Source organism: Theobroma cacao, chromosome 5 (genome assembly GCF_053813885.1).
Source record: "Theobroma cacao isolate CCN51 chromosome 5, ASM5381388v1, whole genome shotgun sequence".
Classification (NCBI taxonomy): Eukaryota; Viridiplantae; Streptophyta; class Magnoliopsida; order Malvales; family Malvaceae; genus Theobroma; species Theobroma cacao.
This window is the reverse complement of record NC_142643.1, coordinates 43,714,631-43,729,521: the sequence shown is the minus strand read 5'-3', so window position 1 is coordinate 43,729,521 and position 14,891 is coordinate 43,714,631. Positions and strand designations below refer to the sequence as shown.

At 34.7% G+C, this 14,891-nt stretch overlaps 3 protein-coding genes across 8 annotated transcripts; 2 read left to right on the top strand and 1 right to left on the bottom strand.

The window, feature by feature from the left end:
* The first annotated feature begins 259 nt into the window (after window positions 1-259).
* Window positions 260-5,126, top strand: LOC18599976 (U11/U12 small nuclear ribonucleoprotein). 3 transcript variants are annotated; one of them, XM_007030192.3, is made up of 6 exons: window positions 260-1,637; window positions 1,938-2,052; window positions 2,450-2,557; window positions 2,949-3,721; window positions 3,827-4,636; window positions 4,857-5,126. In XM_007030192.3, the coding sequence occupies exons 1-4, from the start codon at window positions 334-336 to the stop codon at window positions 3,636-3,638; spliced, it is 2,217 nt and encodes a 738-aa protein (XP_007030254.3). In that variant the 5' UTR covers window positions 260-333; the 3' UTR covers window positions 3,639-3,721; window positions 3,827-4,636; window positions 4,857-5,126. The 3 variants fall into 3 exon arrangements, with proteins under 3 accessions (XP_007030254.3, XP_017977546.2, XP_007030256.3); XM_018122057.2 differs by lacking the exon at window positions 3,827-4,636; XM_007030194.3 differs by having other exon boundaries at window positions 3,827-5,126.
* A 1,250-nt stretch (window positions 5,127-6,376) lies between these two features.
* Window positions 6,377-9,231, top strand: LOC18599978 (U-box domain-containing protein 9-like). Its single transcript, XM_018120804.2, has 2 exons — window positions 6,377-7,006; window positions 7,978-9,231. Exons 1-2 carry the CDS (start codon window positions 6,746-6,748, stop codon window positions 9,061-9,063), a joined length of 1,347 nt encoding a protein of 448 aa, XP_017976293.2. The 5' UTR covers window positions 6,377-6,745; the 3' UTR covers window positions 9,064-9,231.
* A 1,630-nt stretch (window positions 9,232-10,861) lies between these two features.
* Window positions 10,862-13,493, bottom strand: BNS (bonsai). Of its 4 annotated transcripts, XM_088806170.1 has the most exons (5): window positions 13,355-13,493; window positions 12,729-12,840; window positions 12,043-12,096; window positions 11,683-11,787; window positions 10,862-11,180 (listed from the first exon to the last, which is right to left on the bottom strand). In XM_088806170.1, exons 2-4 carry the CDS (start codon window positions 12,802-12,804, stop codon window positions 11,726-11,728), a joined length of 192 nt encoding a protein of 63 aa, XP_088662296.1. In that variant the 5' UTR covers window positions 12,805-12,840; window positions 13,355-13,493; the 3' UTR covers window positions 10,862-11,180; window positions 11,683-11,725. The 4 variants fall into 4 exon arrangements, with proteins under 4 accessions (XP_088662296.1, XP_017976254.1, XP_007030259.2 ...); XM_018120765.2 differs by lacking the exon at window positions 10,862-11,180 and having other exon boundaries at window positions 11,545-11,787; XM_007030197.3 differs by lacking the exon at window positions 10,862-11,180 and having other exon boundaries at window positions 11,545-11,787; window positions 13,249-13,478.
* Between the last annotated feature and the right edge of the window lie 1,398 nt (window positions 13,494-14,891).

The following is a 14,891-nucleotide window of genomic DNA, read 5'->3' as shown; positions in this document are numbered from 1 at the left end:
AAAAAATAATTCTATATTTAAATCTCAAAACTTAAAAATCAAATTTTCCTTGAACTTTTTACTCGAGCTAAAAGGATAAGTATTAGCAAATTTACTTGTAATAAATTTCGCCAAATTGATAAGTTTTTCAAATCCTACATTTAAAAAAAATTAGAATGTTAAAAGTAAAACAAATAATGTAATCAATCAAATATGAAGAAAAAGAAAAACGAGCTATAAAAAACGTTTTTAATATTAGAATAAAGAAAGAGGAAAAAGAGCAAAGCTCAAAAGGACCAAAAAGGCCTGTGCTTCCTCTTTCAGCGCTCCACTGCTTCTGCAAATCTAAACGCCATGAATCCTTCTTCAATTCAACCCTCTCTCCCTTCCCAAAACCCTAACCCTAATTCCACAATCCCGTCCCTCCCCCAAAACTCGAACCTCAATGGCCCTTCCTCTCTCTCCACAACTCTCTCCTCCCTCACCGCCCTCCTATCTCTCTCCCACCAAACCCTCAATTCCCATTCTACCCTCACCAAATCCCTAAACCCCAACCTTATCCCTTGCCCTTTCAACCCCAATCATCTCCTCGCCCCAGAATCCCTCTTCTCCCATTCCCTCCGCTGCCCTTCCCCTCAAAATCTCGACCTTTACCCTCCAAATTACCGAAATACCCTCATACCCCCTTCAAATTTACATGCCCAGGACACCCATTTTCAAGGTATACAATGCTCTGAACTTTGCCTCTCTTTAGATGAATACTTTGCTGATTTTGGGTCAAATTTCTTTTGCAAAGATTGTCCTGCTGCTGTCAATTTGTTTGATATTGATAACTCCAAAAAAACGTTTACTTTACCGGGTTTTTTATCCGTTGAATGTGTTAATTTTGAGGGTTTTAATGAACGAGTGGTTAGTGAAGAAAAAGGTTTAAGGGTTTTAGCTTCAGGCTTATGGGAAATTAGGAGGGAAGTTGAGAGGTGGGGCGATTACCCTGGTTCGTATTCGTTTAATGTTATTTGTGCGATTTTGGGGTCGAAAATGGTGAAAGGAAGTAATTTGAGGAAATGGATTGTTGCTAATTCGCCACGGTATGGTGTTATGATTGATGGGTGTATGGGGGATCATATAGTTGTGCTGGTTAGGTTGTGTTTGAAAGCTGTTGTGAGGGAAGCGGTTGGTTTGATGGAAGTAGAGATGGGATATGGAGAAGCTAAGGAGAAAGAATGGGATGTGAATTTGCAGACGAGAATGTTTGAATGTCCTATTTTGCTTCAAGTTCTAGTGTGGTTAGGTTCTCAGCTTTCTGTTTTGTATGGTGATGTTAATGGGAAATTCTTTGCAATTAATATGATCAAGCAATGTGTATTAGAAGGTGCATCACTGTTGTTGTTGTTTCCATTGGAAGAAAAGGTGACTGATTCACACAATTTGGGACAAGAATCACAGAGTTTGGACGCTAATGGTGTTAAGGAAATTAAACTTGAGGAGACAATTGAGCAAAGTAATGAACCAGTTGAAACAGTCAATGAAACTATTGGTGTTGGGGTGATATTTGTATCCCAGGTAGCAGCAGCAGTTGCCGCATTGCATGAACGGTGCTTCCTTGAAGAAAAAATAAAGCATTTACGGGGTTTACAACAACTTTCAAGATATCAGCGGTTAGTACCATTTTCATTTTGTAAAGTTTACGGACTCCCCAATAATATGCCAAGTATTTGTTTTTCTAAAGTTTCTTATAACCCTGTAGTACTCACTTCTTCACTCTTTTTATTTTGTTGTATTGTTTGCAGTTCAATTTTGTTTTTGTTCATTATTTTTTTACAGTAAAATTTCTCTTAGTTTGATATTACCACTAAACTGAAATGTATTCGTAATAGCAAAAACGTCCTTGCCTGATATGTGCTACATTCAGTTGCGTCATGGATGCTGACATGACTAATGGGTCTCCCTGATTGTAGGATGGCTGAGCATGCTTATGTCTCTGAGAGAGCTGATGCAGAGCGGAAGAAACGTCCCAACTATAGGCCTATAATTGACCATGATGGGCTTCCTCGGCAGGCATCATCTAATGGGGTACAACTTCATCTATATGCCAAATGTTTTTAGCTGCATTTTGCTTTAGATTTTGATGATTTGCTTTTTAAAACTAGCCATTTAGGTGTTACTGTGGCACAATGCTGAGAGCTGTGATATAAGTTTAGATTGCCTGGCTACCTAAATTCAGGTCCCTGGAATTGAAAGTTTATGCCAACAGCATTCTGATAAACTTGCATTGACATAGTATTTTTTCTCTTGAGGTAGATAAGTGTTTTGAAGTTATTACCATAAACAGCTGAAGTATAACAGAGTTAATAAACTGCTATATGACTCATTAAATATGCTGCATAGTTTGTTTGACTAGTCTGTTACTTAGTATCTTTGTCATGACATTACTTTATATTCTCACAATTCTTTTTTCTAATTATAAAAGGAAACAAGTACGACTAAAACAAGAGAGGAGATATTGGCCGAAGAAAGAGACTATAAAAGACGAAGAATGTCATATCGTGGGAAGAAATTGAAGCGGACAGCATTACAGGTGCAAAAGTCTTCTTTGAAGTGTGATTGCCTGGTTGGGATTATGCTCCCTTTTTTGCTATTTATATCTGCTAACTGATATTTCCTCTAGAAATACTTATTTCGTTACATTTTTCCCAAAAAAGAAACTTTCAACCCTAGGTAGACTGTAAGAAGCCTACATGCCTGCTGAGAGATTGGAGAAATTTCCATTTTGTAATATCTTATTCATTGTGACTGTCATGAAATTCCAAATTGTTTCCTCAAATTATATGCCTTGGTAAAGAAGGATAACTTTTAGGAGTCATTACTAACAAGGAACTTAAATTAGGTAAATGTAGAGTCAGTTAATTTGCGAGGTCGTTTTACATCTTCAGTAGTGTTTTAAGTTACTTCAATATATTTTTTTGTAGGTTATGAGGGATATAATAGAGGAATACACAGAGGAAATCAAGAAAGCTGGGAGGATTGGTTGCTTTGTCAAAGGAGTGGAAGAGGAAGGGTTGTTACCATCTGAATCACCAGTTCCTTATGACCGTGCTGTGGATGCTGATCAGCATAAGAAAGGTACCAGTGACATTTCTGAAGCAGCCAGACGTAGCCCAAACCATTGCAGGAGAAGATCACATGATGACCAGCATACTAGATCTACAAGATTAGAGGATTCCTCAAGAAATGGACACCATGATCTTCTTGAAGATTCAAGGAGTATGAGTAAAGAGAAACACAGAGACGAGTATCATTCTGGAATCTCAAAAAGATACAGAAGTCATGGGCGGTCAGATGAGCAAAGAAGTCATAGAAGGGAGCGAGATGATGCAGAATCCACTAGATCCACGCACTATGAGAGTGGAAGACGATCTAGTATTTCTAAATATAAGGATTACAAATCATCTTATTCTGCTTCTAATTCTTCAGATGACTTTCATGTAAGAAAGGATGACCAGAAGTTGGATGCTAGAGATAAGAATAGAAGGACTTTATATGAGAATCATACTCCAGGCTCCTGGGTGCAAAATGGATTTGATGATAGATATAATCCTTCAGAATCTGATGACATGTATGAAGATGATGTCTTTGTTAAGTATGTCAGACCAGAATGATATCATAAATGTGCCAGTGGATATTCTGCAAATGAACTATATCCTTATTGATGTGGAGAATCTCAAGTAGTTTCCCTTTTGGGGTGAGTTTATCAGTTATCGTCCTTTGGATTCACATCCGGTGATTTTATTTAAATATGAAATTATGTTTTTGACATGGTTTCCTTTAATAACTTTGCACTTTGCAGTAAGAAGTTATCAGGCTTCGGCATTATCTCGATCTGTATCCTCTTTTGTATCCTTTATTTTATATTTTCGTTTCTTTTTTAGCTGCTGGAACCTTTTGGTTTTTATGTGTGCTTCTTGATTTTTCCATTCTGAACTGAACAACCAAGCCCTACTATTGGCATCATCATTTTTGGCATCGTTTTTCTCTGAAACATTACAATCTTCATTATCATCAGTTATGTCATCATGGAACTTTCATGAGGGCCATTAAGAGCATATTATTGTCCTTATCCGTATCATTTTGTTCTAATCATTATAAGTTCTTATGTTTTTATCTAACGATTGTTCATATTTTTGTAAAGAAATCTTACAACAGGGAGAAATCAATATAGGAAAATTATTGAGAAGAATTTTTTTACTGTTAAGTTGTGTCTATCTGTCAACTGTATACATGCCTAGTTCTGAGGTGAAGGTAGGATATGGTTTAGATGTTTGTTCTGGCTCTTATCAGTCTGTAGTAGCAGGTAAATGACAATTAAAATATTCTGTGTTATGGTTAATTTCGCTTTTTCTGTTATACTCCCAGGATGATGCAGGTAACATATTATACCTAGTCACTTTAGGTTGCAAGCAATGTTGCTATGCTGAGTTTATTTTATGCACTTTCTAAGATCTTTATTTTCTGATGTTTTACGGTTGAAAAATATTAAAATGTCAAATGGAAAGTGTACATATGTGAAAGGCTACCAAAAGGATAAGGTGGCAAATCCTTTGGTTAACGCAGAAATGCATGAAGTCTCTATCTTGTACATGAATTGAAGATTTTACAGGTTTGATATGGTACCTTGTAGCCTCAAACTGTCCTTGCCAAAAGTCTTAGACAAGCAGTCCCATGTTATCTTCATTGTCATTGTTGTTGTTGTTGTCATTGTCATCATTTACTGTTGTGATGTTGTCATTGCATATTCTTGCTGTCTTACATCTGCATGTTGTTTGGAAAGGATGCCTTCTGGAATTCAATTTACTTACAGCTCATGTTCTTACTTGTAGATGGCAAGGTGTGACTTTTGGCAACAACTTTGTTCGGTCCTAAACATGCTGCAGATTTTGCTAAAGGCTGTGGAATTTGACAAGAAAATTGAATTTAGAGTTATAGACACTTAAGCTTTCCTCCTTTAATTGAATTTCACTTGCTGAAGTAATATCGTCTTTGTTCTCTTTTCCTTTTTTCTCTTTTTTGCCTTTGTTCTCCCCAAACATATGAAAAACATTTGTATCTTTGATTAGGCTTTAATAAGCAATAAAGATTATATATATATATATATTGTTGTGCCCATTTTTTATTTCAGCTAAATGAATGATGCAAGCTCAATTTTTTTTATCTAACTACTATTTTAAGTAATAATTGCCAATTTTTAACATTCCCGTCCTCCAAATGTATGCCTCTATTGAATTTAGCTAAGCATGATGATACTCAAAATATAGTGATCAGATCAATCAATCAAAGTTTACTTTATTTCTAAAAAGATATAGATGTAATGATTTCAGTATCCCCAAATTCAACACGTTTCTCCTTCCAATAACAGCTTATGGTACAAGTGATCCTAGCATAATATCGAGCCCCACCTTACAAGCACCTAATATTTTGGCTTGCTAGTACCCATTTTGATTGATGTCATTCATGTTCTATTCAATTCCTCCCCAAGTGTCATGCTTTTTTAATAATTACGAAAATTTAAATGATTATTAGAAAATAAATAGCAATAAATATTGTACTAATTTGTCATAGTAATATATGGATAAGTCATAATAAATGATGACCTGTTATATCAATGTGATATAGTAATATGTTTATGTGTCATTTTTCATTCTTCATACCAATGTCATGTAATATATAAAAAAAAATTTAACCATCTTAAGTAAATATGAAACAAGTAATCAAAATCAAAATATTTTGAGTCAAAATCATAATTTTATAAATAAATAGAATTTTAATTGTGTGTTAAAATTGTTTCAAAATGAATTAAATTTAAATAAACTTCTTCTATAAGAAATTGGATAAGAGAAGAGAGGAAAAAGAAGGGAACAAAAAGGAGTTACGCAGCCACCATGCCATCTTATCATCATTAAATTTCATAATTATTTTAATCAATACCTATTAAACATTTGGCAATTATATATTAACTAAAGGTTTGAGGCATGGTTTGGATTCTCAAAGTCTTGACTTCTTTTATATTTTAATCTAATTTTTTACAATCAGTTTTCAAAAAAAAATTGAAACAAAATTATTTCAGTTGGAAAAATTAAAATAAAACCCACAAAAGTTTGAGAAACAGAGCTTTTGACAAATGACCACCCACATAATTCTATTTACATGGCAACAAATTATTGGTCATTTAAATGCTATCCAATAAAATTTCATTGTGAAATAAATTCCCTACCTCCCCTGGTTACAAAATCATCTCTCTTTTAGTTGACAGCATCAGCACATATAGTTGATGTAGTTGAAGCGCGTATATAACACAAAAAAACTGCCTTTTTCTCATCAAATTCTCTCTTCTTCTCACCAAGGAAAAAGAAAGTTCAAAGCAAACTATAGAGAAAGAAAGAACAATAAGAAAATTCACTCTAAATTTCATTCTTTTCTTCGCTTTTCTCTCTTGCCAAACAGAATCCCACTTTTATATTCTTTATTGAGTAGTGAAATTTTTGTTTCTTTTTGTTTCCAAGAAGCAAGAACCTGTTGTTTTTCCTTTTCAGTAGCCAAAACAGAGGATGTTGCAAAGCAAACTGCAAAGAACGAACAAGAAAATCCATTGAGTCAGCTCCATTTTCAATATTTCTTTTCCTTTCCCTTCGTCAACAATCCAACCTCCTTTTTTCTTCATTGGGATTAAAATCTTGCTCCTTTCTACTCCCAAAGAACCTGGTTTCTTTCAATGGCTAAGACAGAGTCTGCAGCAGTAGGGGAAGAAACAGAGTTAAAGAAAGAACTGCAAAGGGTGGTGAAGACGATTCTTGAAGAAGATGATATCGGATTGAAGACAATTGAAGCTACAAGAATCTTGTCTAATTTAGCAGAATTGAAGCTGAAAAAACCTGTTGGAATTCGACTAGACGATACGATTTTTCCTGAGAAATTCAAGTGTCCTCTTTCAGGTGAAATAATGGGTGATCCTGTTGTCTTGAGCTCTGGCCAGGTTAGACTTTAAAGCTTGACCTTTTTTACTTTGTTTCTGTATTGGTAAATAGGTTTGCTTTATCATGCTTCGACTGTTTGGATTTTGGCTGGTTTGTTGCACATTAAAGTTTCTTGTCTATTCCTAATTCATTCTTTTATCTTCTTTATTCTCTTTTATCATTTCATTGATTCTTTCGATGAATGGTTTGCAATAGAGTCTTTATTTGGCTACGGAAAGGTTCAGAATTTATTGCTGCCTTCTTGAAATATTTCCAGTTAGCTGGTATCAGTCACTGTGAAAATCTTTAAAATCTTTTCCTTATTGAGGAATTGTTTATTGATTATAAGTTGCATGTAAAGCCGAATTGCTAATGTGATTTACACTTGTAGTTGGTGCTCGTTTTAATTCCTGGCATCGGAAACAACTTGCACAGGTTTCATGTTGATTAAATGGACCTTTGCCACAGAGTTCTGACAAATTTTTGTTACAATGGAAGTACATTGTTTGATATTGTTCATGCAAATGTCTTTTGTGTCTGTCTATGCGCTTCTTTTTTTTTTTTTTTTTTTTTTGAGTTTGTGTGATTCGAAAGCATCCCACAAGTTTGCCGATCTGATAGGTTGTAGCTTTTAAAACTTTCAAATATTGAGTTATCCTTTGTTTTAGTTGGAAATGAAGGAGGCTGAACTTCTCAAAAGAAGTTATTTATTAGCTGGTTACATTTCAATAGGTAGATGGGGATTACTCTCTGTCATATTGGTACATTAGTGAATCGGCTAATAGCATAGTTCCAAGAAGCCTAGAGCGTCAACATTTTACCTTTTCAACATAAACTTCCGGCTCTCATTTAAGGAGATAATCATCTGAACCTAATGCAACATTTTTATGATTTCATATCTTTACTTTCTTTATGAGAGATTGTCATATTTAGTCTTGATTTTTTTTTTCTTCTCGATCATCTGCACTAACAGTATCTTATTGATTTTCAGACTTATGATAGGCCAAACATCCAGAAGTGGTTAAATGAAGGTAACCTAACATGCCCTCTGTCCAAACAAGTCCTTTCCCACACTATCCTTATCCCTAACTGTTTGGTGCGAGAATTGATTTTACACTGGAGCAAAGAACGTGGCATTGCACTGCCGAAGTCCTATCAGGATGTTGATGGAGATATGAATGCTGAGGTAGACCGCATTTATTTGAACTCATTGCTTGAAAAGATGTCTTCTTCCCTTTCTGATCAGAAGGAAGCTGCTAAAGAGCTTCGGAGACTAACAAAGACAGCACCATCATATCGGGCTGTTTTTTGCGAGTTTACTGATGCCATCTCTAGATTGCTCAGTCCACTGTCACAAAGCAAGGTTGAGTCAGATCCTGGTCTCCAGGAGGATTTGATCACAACAGTTTTGAACCTTTCAATTCATGGCAACAATAAGAAACTAATAGCAGAAAATCCTGTTGTCATCCCTCTGCTTATTGAATCTATGAAGTTTGGAACCATTGAAACAAGAAGAAATGCTGCAGCTGCTCTATTCTCATTATCTGCGCTCGACTCAAACAAGTTCATCATTGGAAATTCTGGTGCTCTTGTGCCTCTACTTGAACTCTTACGTGAAGGGCATCCATTGGCATTGATGGATGCTGCCTCAGCAATATTCAACCTATGTTTTGTATCTGAGAATAAGGCAAAGTTTATTGAAATAGGGATAGTGAAGGTAATGTTGCAGAAGATTAAGGATGGCATATTTGTTGATGAGTTGTTGGGCATTCTTGCCCTTCTATCTACACATCACGACGCTGTTGATGAACTTGGGGATTTTGATACATTGCGTTGGTTGTTTCAGATCATAAGAGACAGCCATTCTGAACGTACTAGAGAAAATTGTGTCTCAATCCTATACAATGTGTGTTCAAAAGATCTGAATATGCTGATGGTGATCAGGGCAGAAGAAATTAAAAAGTGTACTTTAGCTGAACTTGCAGACACAGGGACAACAAGGGCTAGAAGGAAGGCCAGTGGCATCATTGAGAAAATACATAAAGCTTTTCCAACAACACAGAGTTTGAGGAAATAAAGGAAATCATTTTTGTACATGCTCTGTTTCTCTTCGGACATAATATGCACCAATTCAAGCACAGTTACTTGTGTAAAAAGTTGACTTGTCTATACAAGTTCTCATATACTCATATCATGCAAGTTTTGGTCCAAAGGAGGCCTATAGATGAGCAAAAGTTATTGAAAAGTTTATTATTCAGTGGAAGTTGTATTTTTAGCATATCTGCTTCTTTATGAATTCTTTACTCTCTCCCCCTCCTTTACATATCCTGACATAATCTAATTTATATCAGCAATAGAGCCTGCTTTGAGTTCCAACATTGAATTGATACTTGCTTGGTTTATCTAATTAGCATTATAATATCAGTTATCATCTCCAATGGACGAAAAGGGGCTGGCAGACCCCTGTGAATAAAGTGTAATTCAGGTTGGTTGCTGGAGTTGTAGGGTCTTCCATATTGTTCCTTTCAACACCAACTTTCTAGAGTGTCGGCACCTTATTACCCAATATTTTTATGTTTGATTAACATTTAATACATTGTTGTCAGAAGTGGATTTCCTTTTAACTATTTCCTGTCTCTGATACTAACAAAATCAATTTGGCTGGCGGCTATAATATTATATCTCCAAAATAACAACAAAGAAATTGAAAAAGTGCCGATGGATTTTGAAATCCAGTGTATACATCAGGCACTGAGTTGTAATTCCATCATCTGCATTTTTCTTTTCTCTAGTTTTACCATTCCACCATCAGCTTTGGAATTTTGAGCAACTAATAAACTTTTACAGCCAAAGATTACCAACTTCTGGTATGATTATTTTAATTCAGAGCTTTTACAAGCGCAAGAACTTCTTGCTTCCGGTGTTGGGTAGAGTAACTATCAGTCATTATCAAAACCTTCTTCCTTTCTTAACAATCGTTTGTCGGTGACAACTTTTCATTAACTTTAGTTAGTTCTTCACAGCTGTGGCTGTCTTTTGTACATTTTGACAAGTTATCCTAGTTTATTCAACATTCATTCTTGCATTGTTTCTGTCACTGTCATGCCTGGTGATAAACTCCTAGCCCTCCTTCAGCAGTCTTCCACTTTCATTGATTCAACTCAAATTGGCCATGACTTCTTAACAGGAAAATCAGACACCTGAGTGATAATGGTGTAATAGCTTCTTTCTTGGGGAAAATTTGTATGCAACTTTCTATTCCAATAGCATTTGTGAGGACTTCCAGGAAGCAACTTTGTGCTTCTCGTCTATGTTACGAAAGCTAAATGGTTTTAGAGACGGATAAAATGGTTTTGAGGATGGACTGCCATAAACGTATACGAATCTGGTAGACTAGAAAATGCCAACAACTGCTTGTTAGAAGACATGTTCGGTTTTTAAAGAATATAGAAACAATTCATTAACTAAATATGAAGGTGTGTCCTTCACTGGTCGGGTCGTTAGGTTGGAAAGAATGGATGTTTAATAAGGAATCAAAATTTTTGTTGTGATTTAAGACAGGACCAGCTGATAACAAAATGCATTATGGAGGAAAAAAGATAACAAAATGCATGTGAATAGGATGTATTTGGAGCGTAATGAAGACAATGTCTTAAGCAATGTACTTGTGTTTGCTTCGGTTAAGTGGTCCTTGAAGTGTGGGAGCTATTTCTTTGAATTTGACAAGCACTTCGAGAGGGATGGTCCAAGACCTTTAGAAATGGTTTAGACCTTTAGAAATCCACTGTCTCTCCTAAATGGACTTTTATAAAACATCATACGGCATTTGTTTGAAATCTTTCTCCGAAAACAGACAGACAAAACTAGAAAGCAGATGCCCACAAATGAGCTCCTTTTCCCTATTTTTCCATTTTGGGTACAAGGATTCAAGGAAGCCAACAAATTGGTGACACAAGATATTTGACAAATGGTTAGAAATACACTCAAACAAGGCAGAAAGATGCCTTGCTTTCACCCCCCGTAAATCAAGTTTGTTGCATTGCATCAATAGTTCTACTTTGCACTTATCAAGCCAATCCAGGAAGCTTCATAATCATGACTCTGATAGTAACTTAATCATTAGCTCAAGATGGGAACATATGGCAGATTACTCCATTCGTCCTTCAGATCACTCTTTAGAACCACCTTTATTTCCTGACAAAAACAAATTTGCACTCAATACCCAAGAAACATTTCTAGGAAGCTCTAAGAACCTTAAGGAAGAATGGCCACATAGATTTTATAGTTTGGTTTATTATTTACTTGAAGTCAGAGCATGAGCTCGCTTCAACTGGATTTGTGGAGAATCTATGTTGAGTAAACCTCCAATTGGAGGCAACTTTGTTTTCAAAGGCAGGTTGGCATCTATAACCGCCTTGTTGCTAGACAATCAACAGCTAGGACAACCTTAGGAGATATAGTTGTGCATAATCACAAACTAACCTTGTCTTTTGCTCTATTTGAATAAGATAAATCAAGAAATGTTGTCTTCACAAACATAGTAATCATTCACCAAGTATAAACAGCCTAATTAGTTTTTTATCAAATTAATGTGCAAACCTTCTTACATGATCCAATGATATGTTAGTTCAACAACATATTTAGAGAGAGAGACAAACAGATTGAGACAGAGAGAGCATTAAGTATTGGGAGTAACATTTTCATATGAGGGTACCAAGCACTGCCAGCAACCAATTCCCTCATTGAGTACTTAATTCAAGATCATGCCAGGTGTTTCCATCCACTTGCTGAGTCTCCTGATCTAGAAAATTAGCAATATCAAAAAGAAAAAAAAAAGAGCAAATGAATCGAATCTGTTGCAAAGCAATATAAGAATTGACAACCGAAACATGCTATATTTAACTACAAGTTTAACATATATTGTGTCCACATGCACTCATATATTCTCAGCCACAAGAAGGAAAGAGACATGAACATCAACACAATGAAATGATAGATGCATTTTCTTAACGCTGTTGCTCAAAGAGAATGTATAATCCAATATTGATGAACATACTTGAGTCTTCAGTATCATCAGTTCGAGCAACCATTACAGCTGGCAGTGGAAGATCTGCATTAACAAGGAACAAGACAAAAAATCAGCTAAAAAGGAACTCTTGAAAGGAATTACAATCAAATAGGATCATCTTTACACGCCCCTAAGCAAAACCAAGCAACATGCAACATGCAATTGACAGACTTTCATGCTTTTCATGGAAAGTATAAGAGAGAAGCAGAAAGTTGCTCAAGCGTAGGCCCAATTCCAATTCACTTCCTCCAATTCCAAATACTCCACTACAATGGAACCATTGCAGGGCAACAAGAAACAAGCTTTTTAAAAAAAGCATTGCATGGGTGAGTATGGTACTTCTATAACCAATGGTTAACTACCAACCTATGCAATAATCTCCCCAGCTAAAATATTTACATATTGACTACCAGCCCAACTTTAACATAAACAATACCAAAACTAAACATGATCTATATGCACATTTACCTTCTTCTATAACCAATGTTAAACTACCATCTTATGCGATAATCTTTTCAAGCAAAAGATAAATACGCGAATCGAAAACCAATTTTTTTTTTTAACATAATGAATACCGAAACTACATGACCTATACATATAACCCGGTTCTATAATTGATCTTAAACATTTATATAAGAATTCGCAAGCGGGTTTTTAAGTAACATAATCAATACCATCATCAGGCAGCGTATCTCTCATCCATTCTTCATCAACAATATCTATAAGTATACCAAGGCTCAGTTCTGCCATCTTTTGCTCTTCAATTCAGTAATCACCCTTAAAAAACTGCAAAAATATAAATAGCCAGAAGTTAAAAATATTAGTATTTTTTGTAGTTTTAGCAATAAATACACTTCCAAATATAAAAACCAACAACAAGAAAGTTACATATGCAGGTTTCTTTTGCTTTAAATTATCAAACCCACATCGAAAACAAAGCCTTATTCAATACACCTGAACATTTAGCTCATTAGTTGATGCATAATCTCCTTACCTAAAATGCAAGATTCACATCCCCTCCCCCAATTATATATAAAAAAAAAAGAACAAAGCCTTATTCAATAAATTTTCTTCCTTTAGCAGAAAAGGAAAAAAATTTTGGGTCGATTTGGAATCGTGTATATATAGAAGTGAATTTGGTTAGAGACATTTTGCCGAACATCTCAAAGACAAAACAAAACGAGGGACACTTACAAGTTAGAAACTGAAATACAAGGTTACTGAAATTGAAAATAATCCTTTTTCTTTATGTTAAAAGTTTTGAACAATGAAAATGAAGGTGATGGAAAAGGAGGGGTACCTGCTTGACTGGTGAATGTGATGATGAGGCTCTAATACTTTAGGTTTTGGCTTTTTCACTGAATTAAGTACATATGGAACCGAAAGTTGGAACTGTTTTTCTTGCGGCAAGATGCCCTTTCTTCGCTTTTTCATTTTTCTTTTCGTCTTTTTATTATTTAAAATCAGCCTCATATCCAATAAAAAAATTTATAAAGTTTTTATTTTTTACTATATTTAATCTTTTATATTTTTATTTCAAATTCAAATAATTCACATAATTAATAATAATATGACATAATAAAATAACATGATAATATAATTTTATATATTTTTATTGTTCATGTTAACGTCACGTCACATCAATATCATGTGATATAAAAAAATTATAAATTACATAATTAATTTATAATTAATTATAAAAATTTATTTAATTTACTAATTATAAAAATATTAAAAAAATTTTAAATTTTTTAAATAATTTTAAAATTTTTTTTAAAAGTATTATACCTTCAAAATTGGAATTTGAGAAAACTTTGCTTAATTAGAGTTAAACTTATTTGAAGCCTTAATTTAATATTTATTAATTAAATTTATCAAATAAAAAAGGTGTATTATATTATTTTTTATTCAACTTTATAGTACAAAAAAACTAAAACTTAAAAATAATTATTTTCAATGGATAGCAAAAATGTATCTTAAGTAGCTTCACCCATGAAGACATACATGCTATCCATAAAGTAATTTAGACTAGTTTATAACATGGAAAATGCTAATATTCGATTCTAACCAAGGATTGATTCAATTAATTAGTTTATTAGTCTTAATATCTAATGATTGGTTCAGTTGCTTAGTTTTTTCAATGAATTGAATGAATTGAATACGGAGGCAAGTGGAATCAAATGCATAATTCAGCTTAGTAAAAATTCATCGTTGGACAAAGAACAAAATCACCATTTGACAGCCATTTCTCACTACAAGCTTTGTTTAGTCAAACATGATGAAACAAAAAGGAATACATCCCTACACTAAGTACATCTTTTTCCATATAAACATTCCAGGGCAGAAGCAAATTTCTTCCTTCAAGCTCAAAACTCAGAACCTTCATGAGAAGAATCCTGGCATTTTCTTCTGCATGGAACAACCAACTAAACCGTGTCAGAAACAGACAGCTTAACCAAAACCATCAAACTATGGGCAGCCTCTAGCCCCGCTACTATCATCTTGGCCCAAGAATTTAAGGGCTCAAACAAGCTCCCACTCCTGGCTGGACCAAACTAGCCAGCCCAATGTAGACCTCGACATTGAAATACAAAATGAAAAACCTTCTTTAATATATTGATTGCGGGAGTTGAGGAGTTTGTTTTCAAACTTCTGAGGGGTGGAAAAAGACCTCCCATGGGAATAGATGACTAGCGTTTGACAAAGAAATCAATGTGCCCCACTATTACTCTTTGAGGTCCATGGCATATCCAAAAAGAAGGGCCAATGATACTGTGATTTGGTGAGCTGAGGAACTGGAATATGTTTTAATCATCACTTCCATTAACAACTCCAAT

What these genes read in the sequence shown, in the direction of transcription:
- LOC18599976 (XM_018122057.2), top strand. Translation starts at nt 334, where the DNA reads ATGAATCCTTCTTCAATTCAACCCTCTCTCCCTTCCCAAAACCCTAAC. An exon ending in CAACTTTCAAGATATCAGCG is followed by an intron (nt 1,638 to 1,937) that starts GTTAGTACCATT and finishes CCCTGATTGTAG; the next exon opens with GATGGCTGAGCATGCTTATG. An exon ending in TGAAGCGGACAGCATTACAG is followed by an intron (nt 2,558 to 2,948) that starts GTGCAAAAGTCT and finishes ATTTTTTTGTAG; the next exon opens with GTTATGAGGGATATAATAGA.
- LOC18599978 (XM_018120804.2), top strand. Translation starts at nt 6,746, where the DNA reads ATGGCTAAGACAGAGTCTGCAGCAGTAGGGGAAGAAACAGAGTTAAAG. An exon ending in TTGTCTTGAGCTCTGGCCAG is followed by an intron (nt 7,007 to 7,977) that starts GTTAGACTTTAA and finishes ATTGATTTTCAG; the next exon opens with ACTTATGATAGGCCAAACAT.
- BNS (XM_088806170.1), bottom strand. Translation starts at nt 12,804, where the DNA reads ATGGCAGAACTGAGCCTTGGTATACTTATAGATATTGTTGATGAAGAA. An exon ending in AGATACGCTGCCTGATGATG is followed by an intron (nt 12,097 to 12,728) that starts GTATTGATTATG and finishes TTGTTAATGCAG; the next exon opens with ATCTTCCACTGCCAGCTGTA. An exon ending in TGATGATACTGAAGACTCAA is followed by an intron (nt 11,788 to 12,042) that starts GTATGTTCATCA and finishes CTAATTTTCTAG; the next exon opens with ATCAGGAGACTCAGCAAGTG.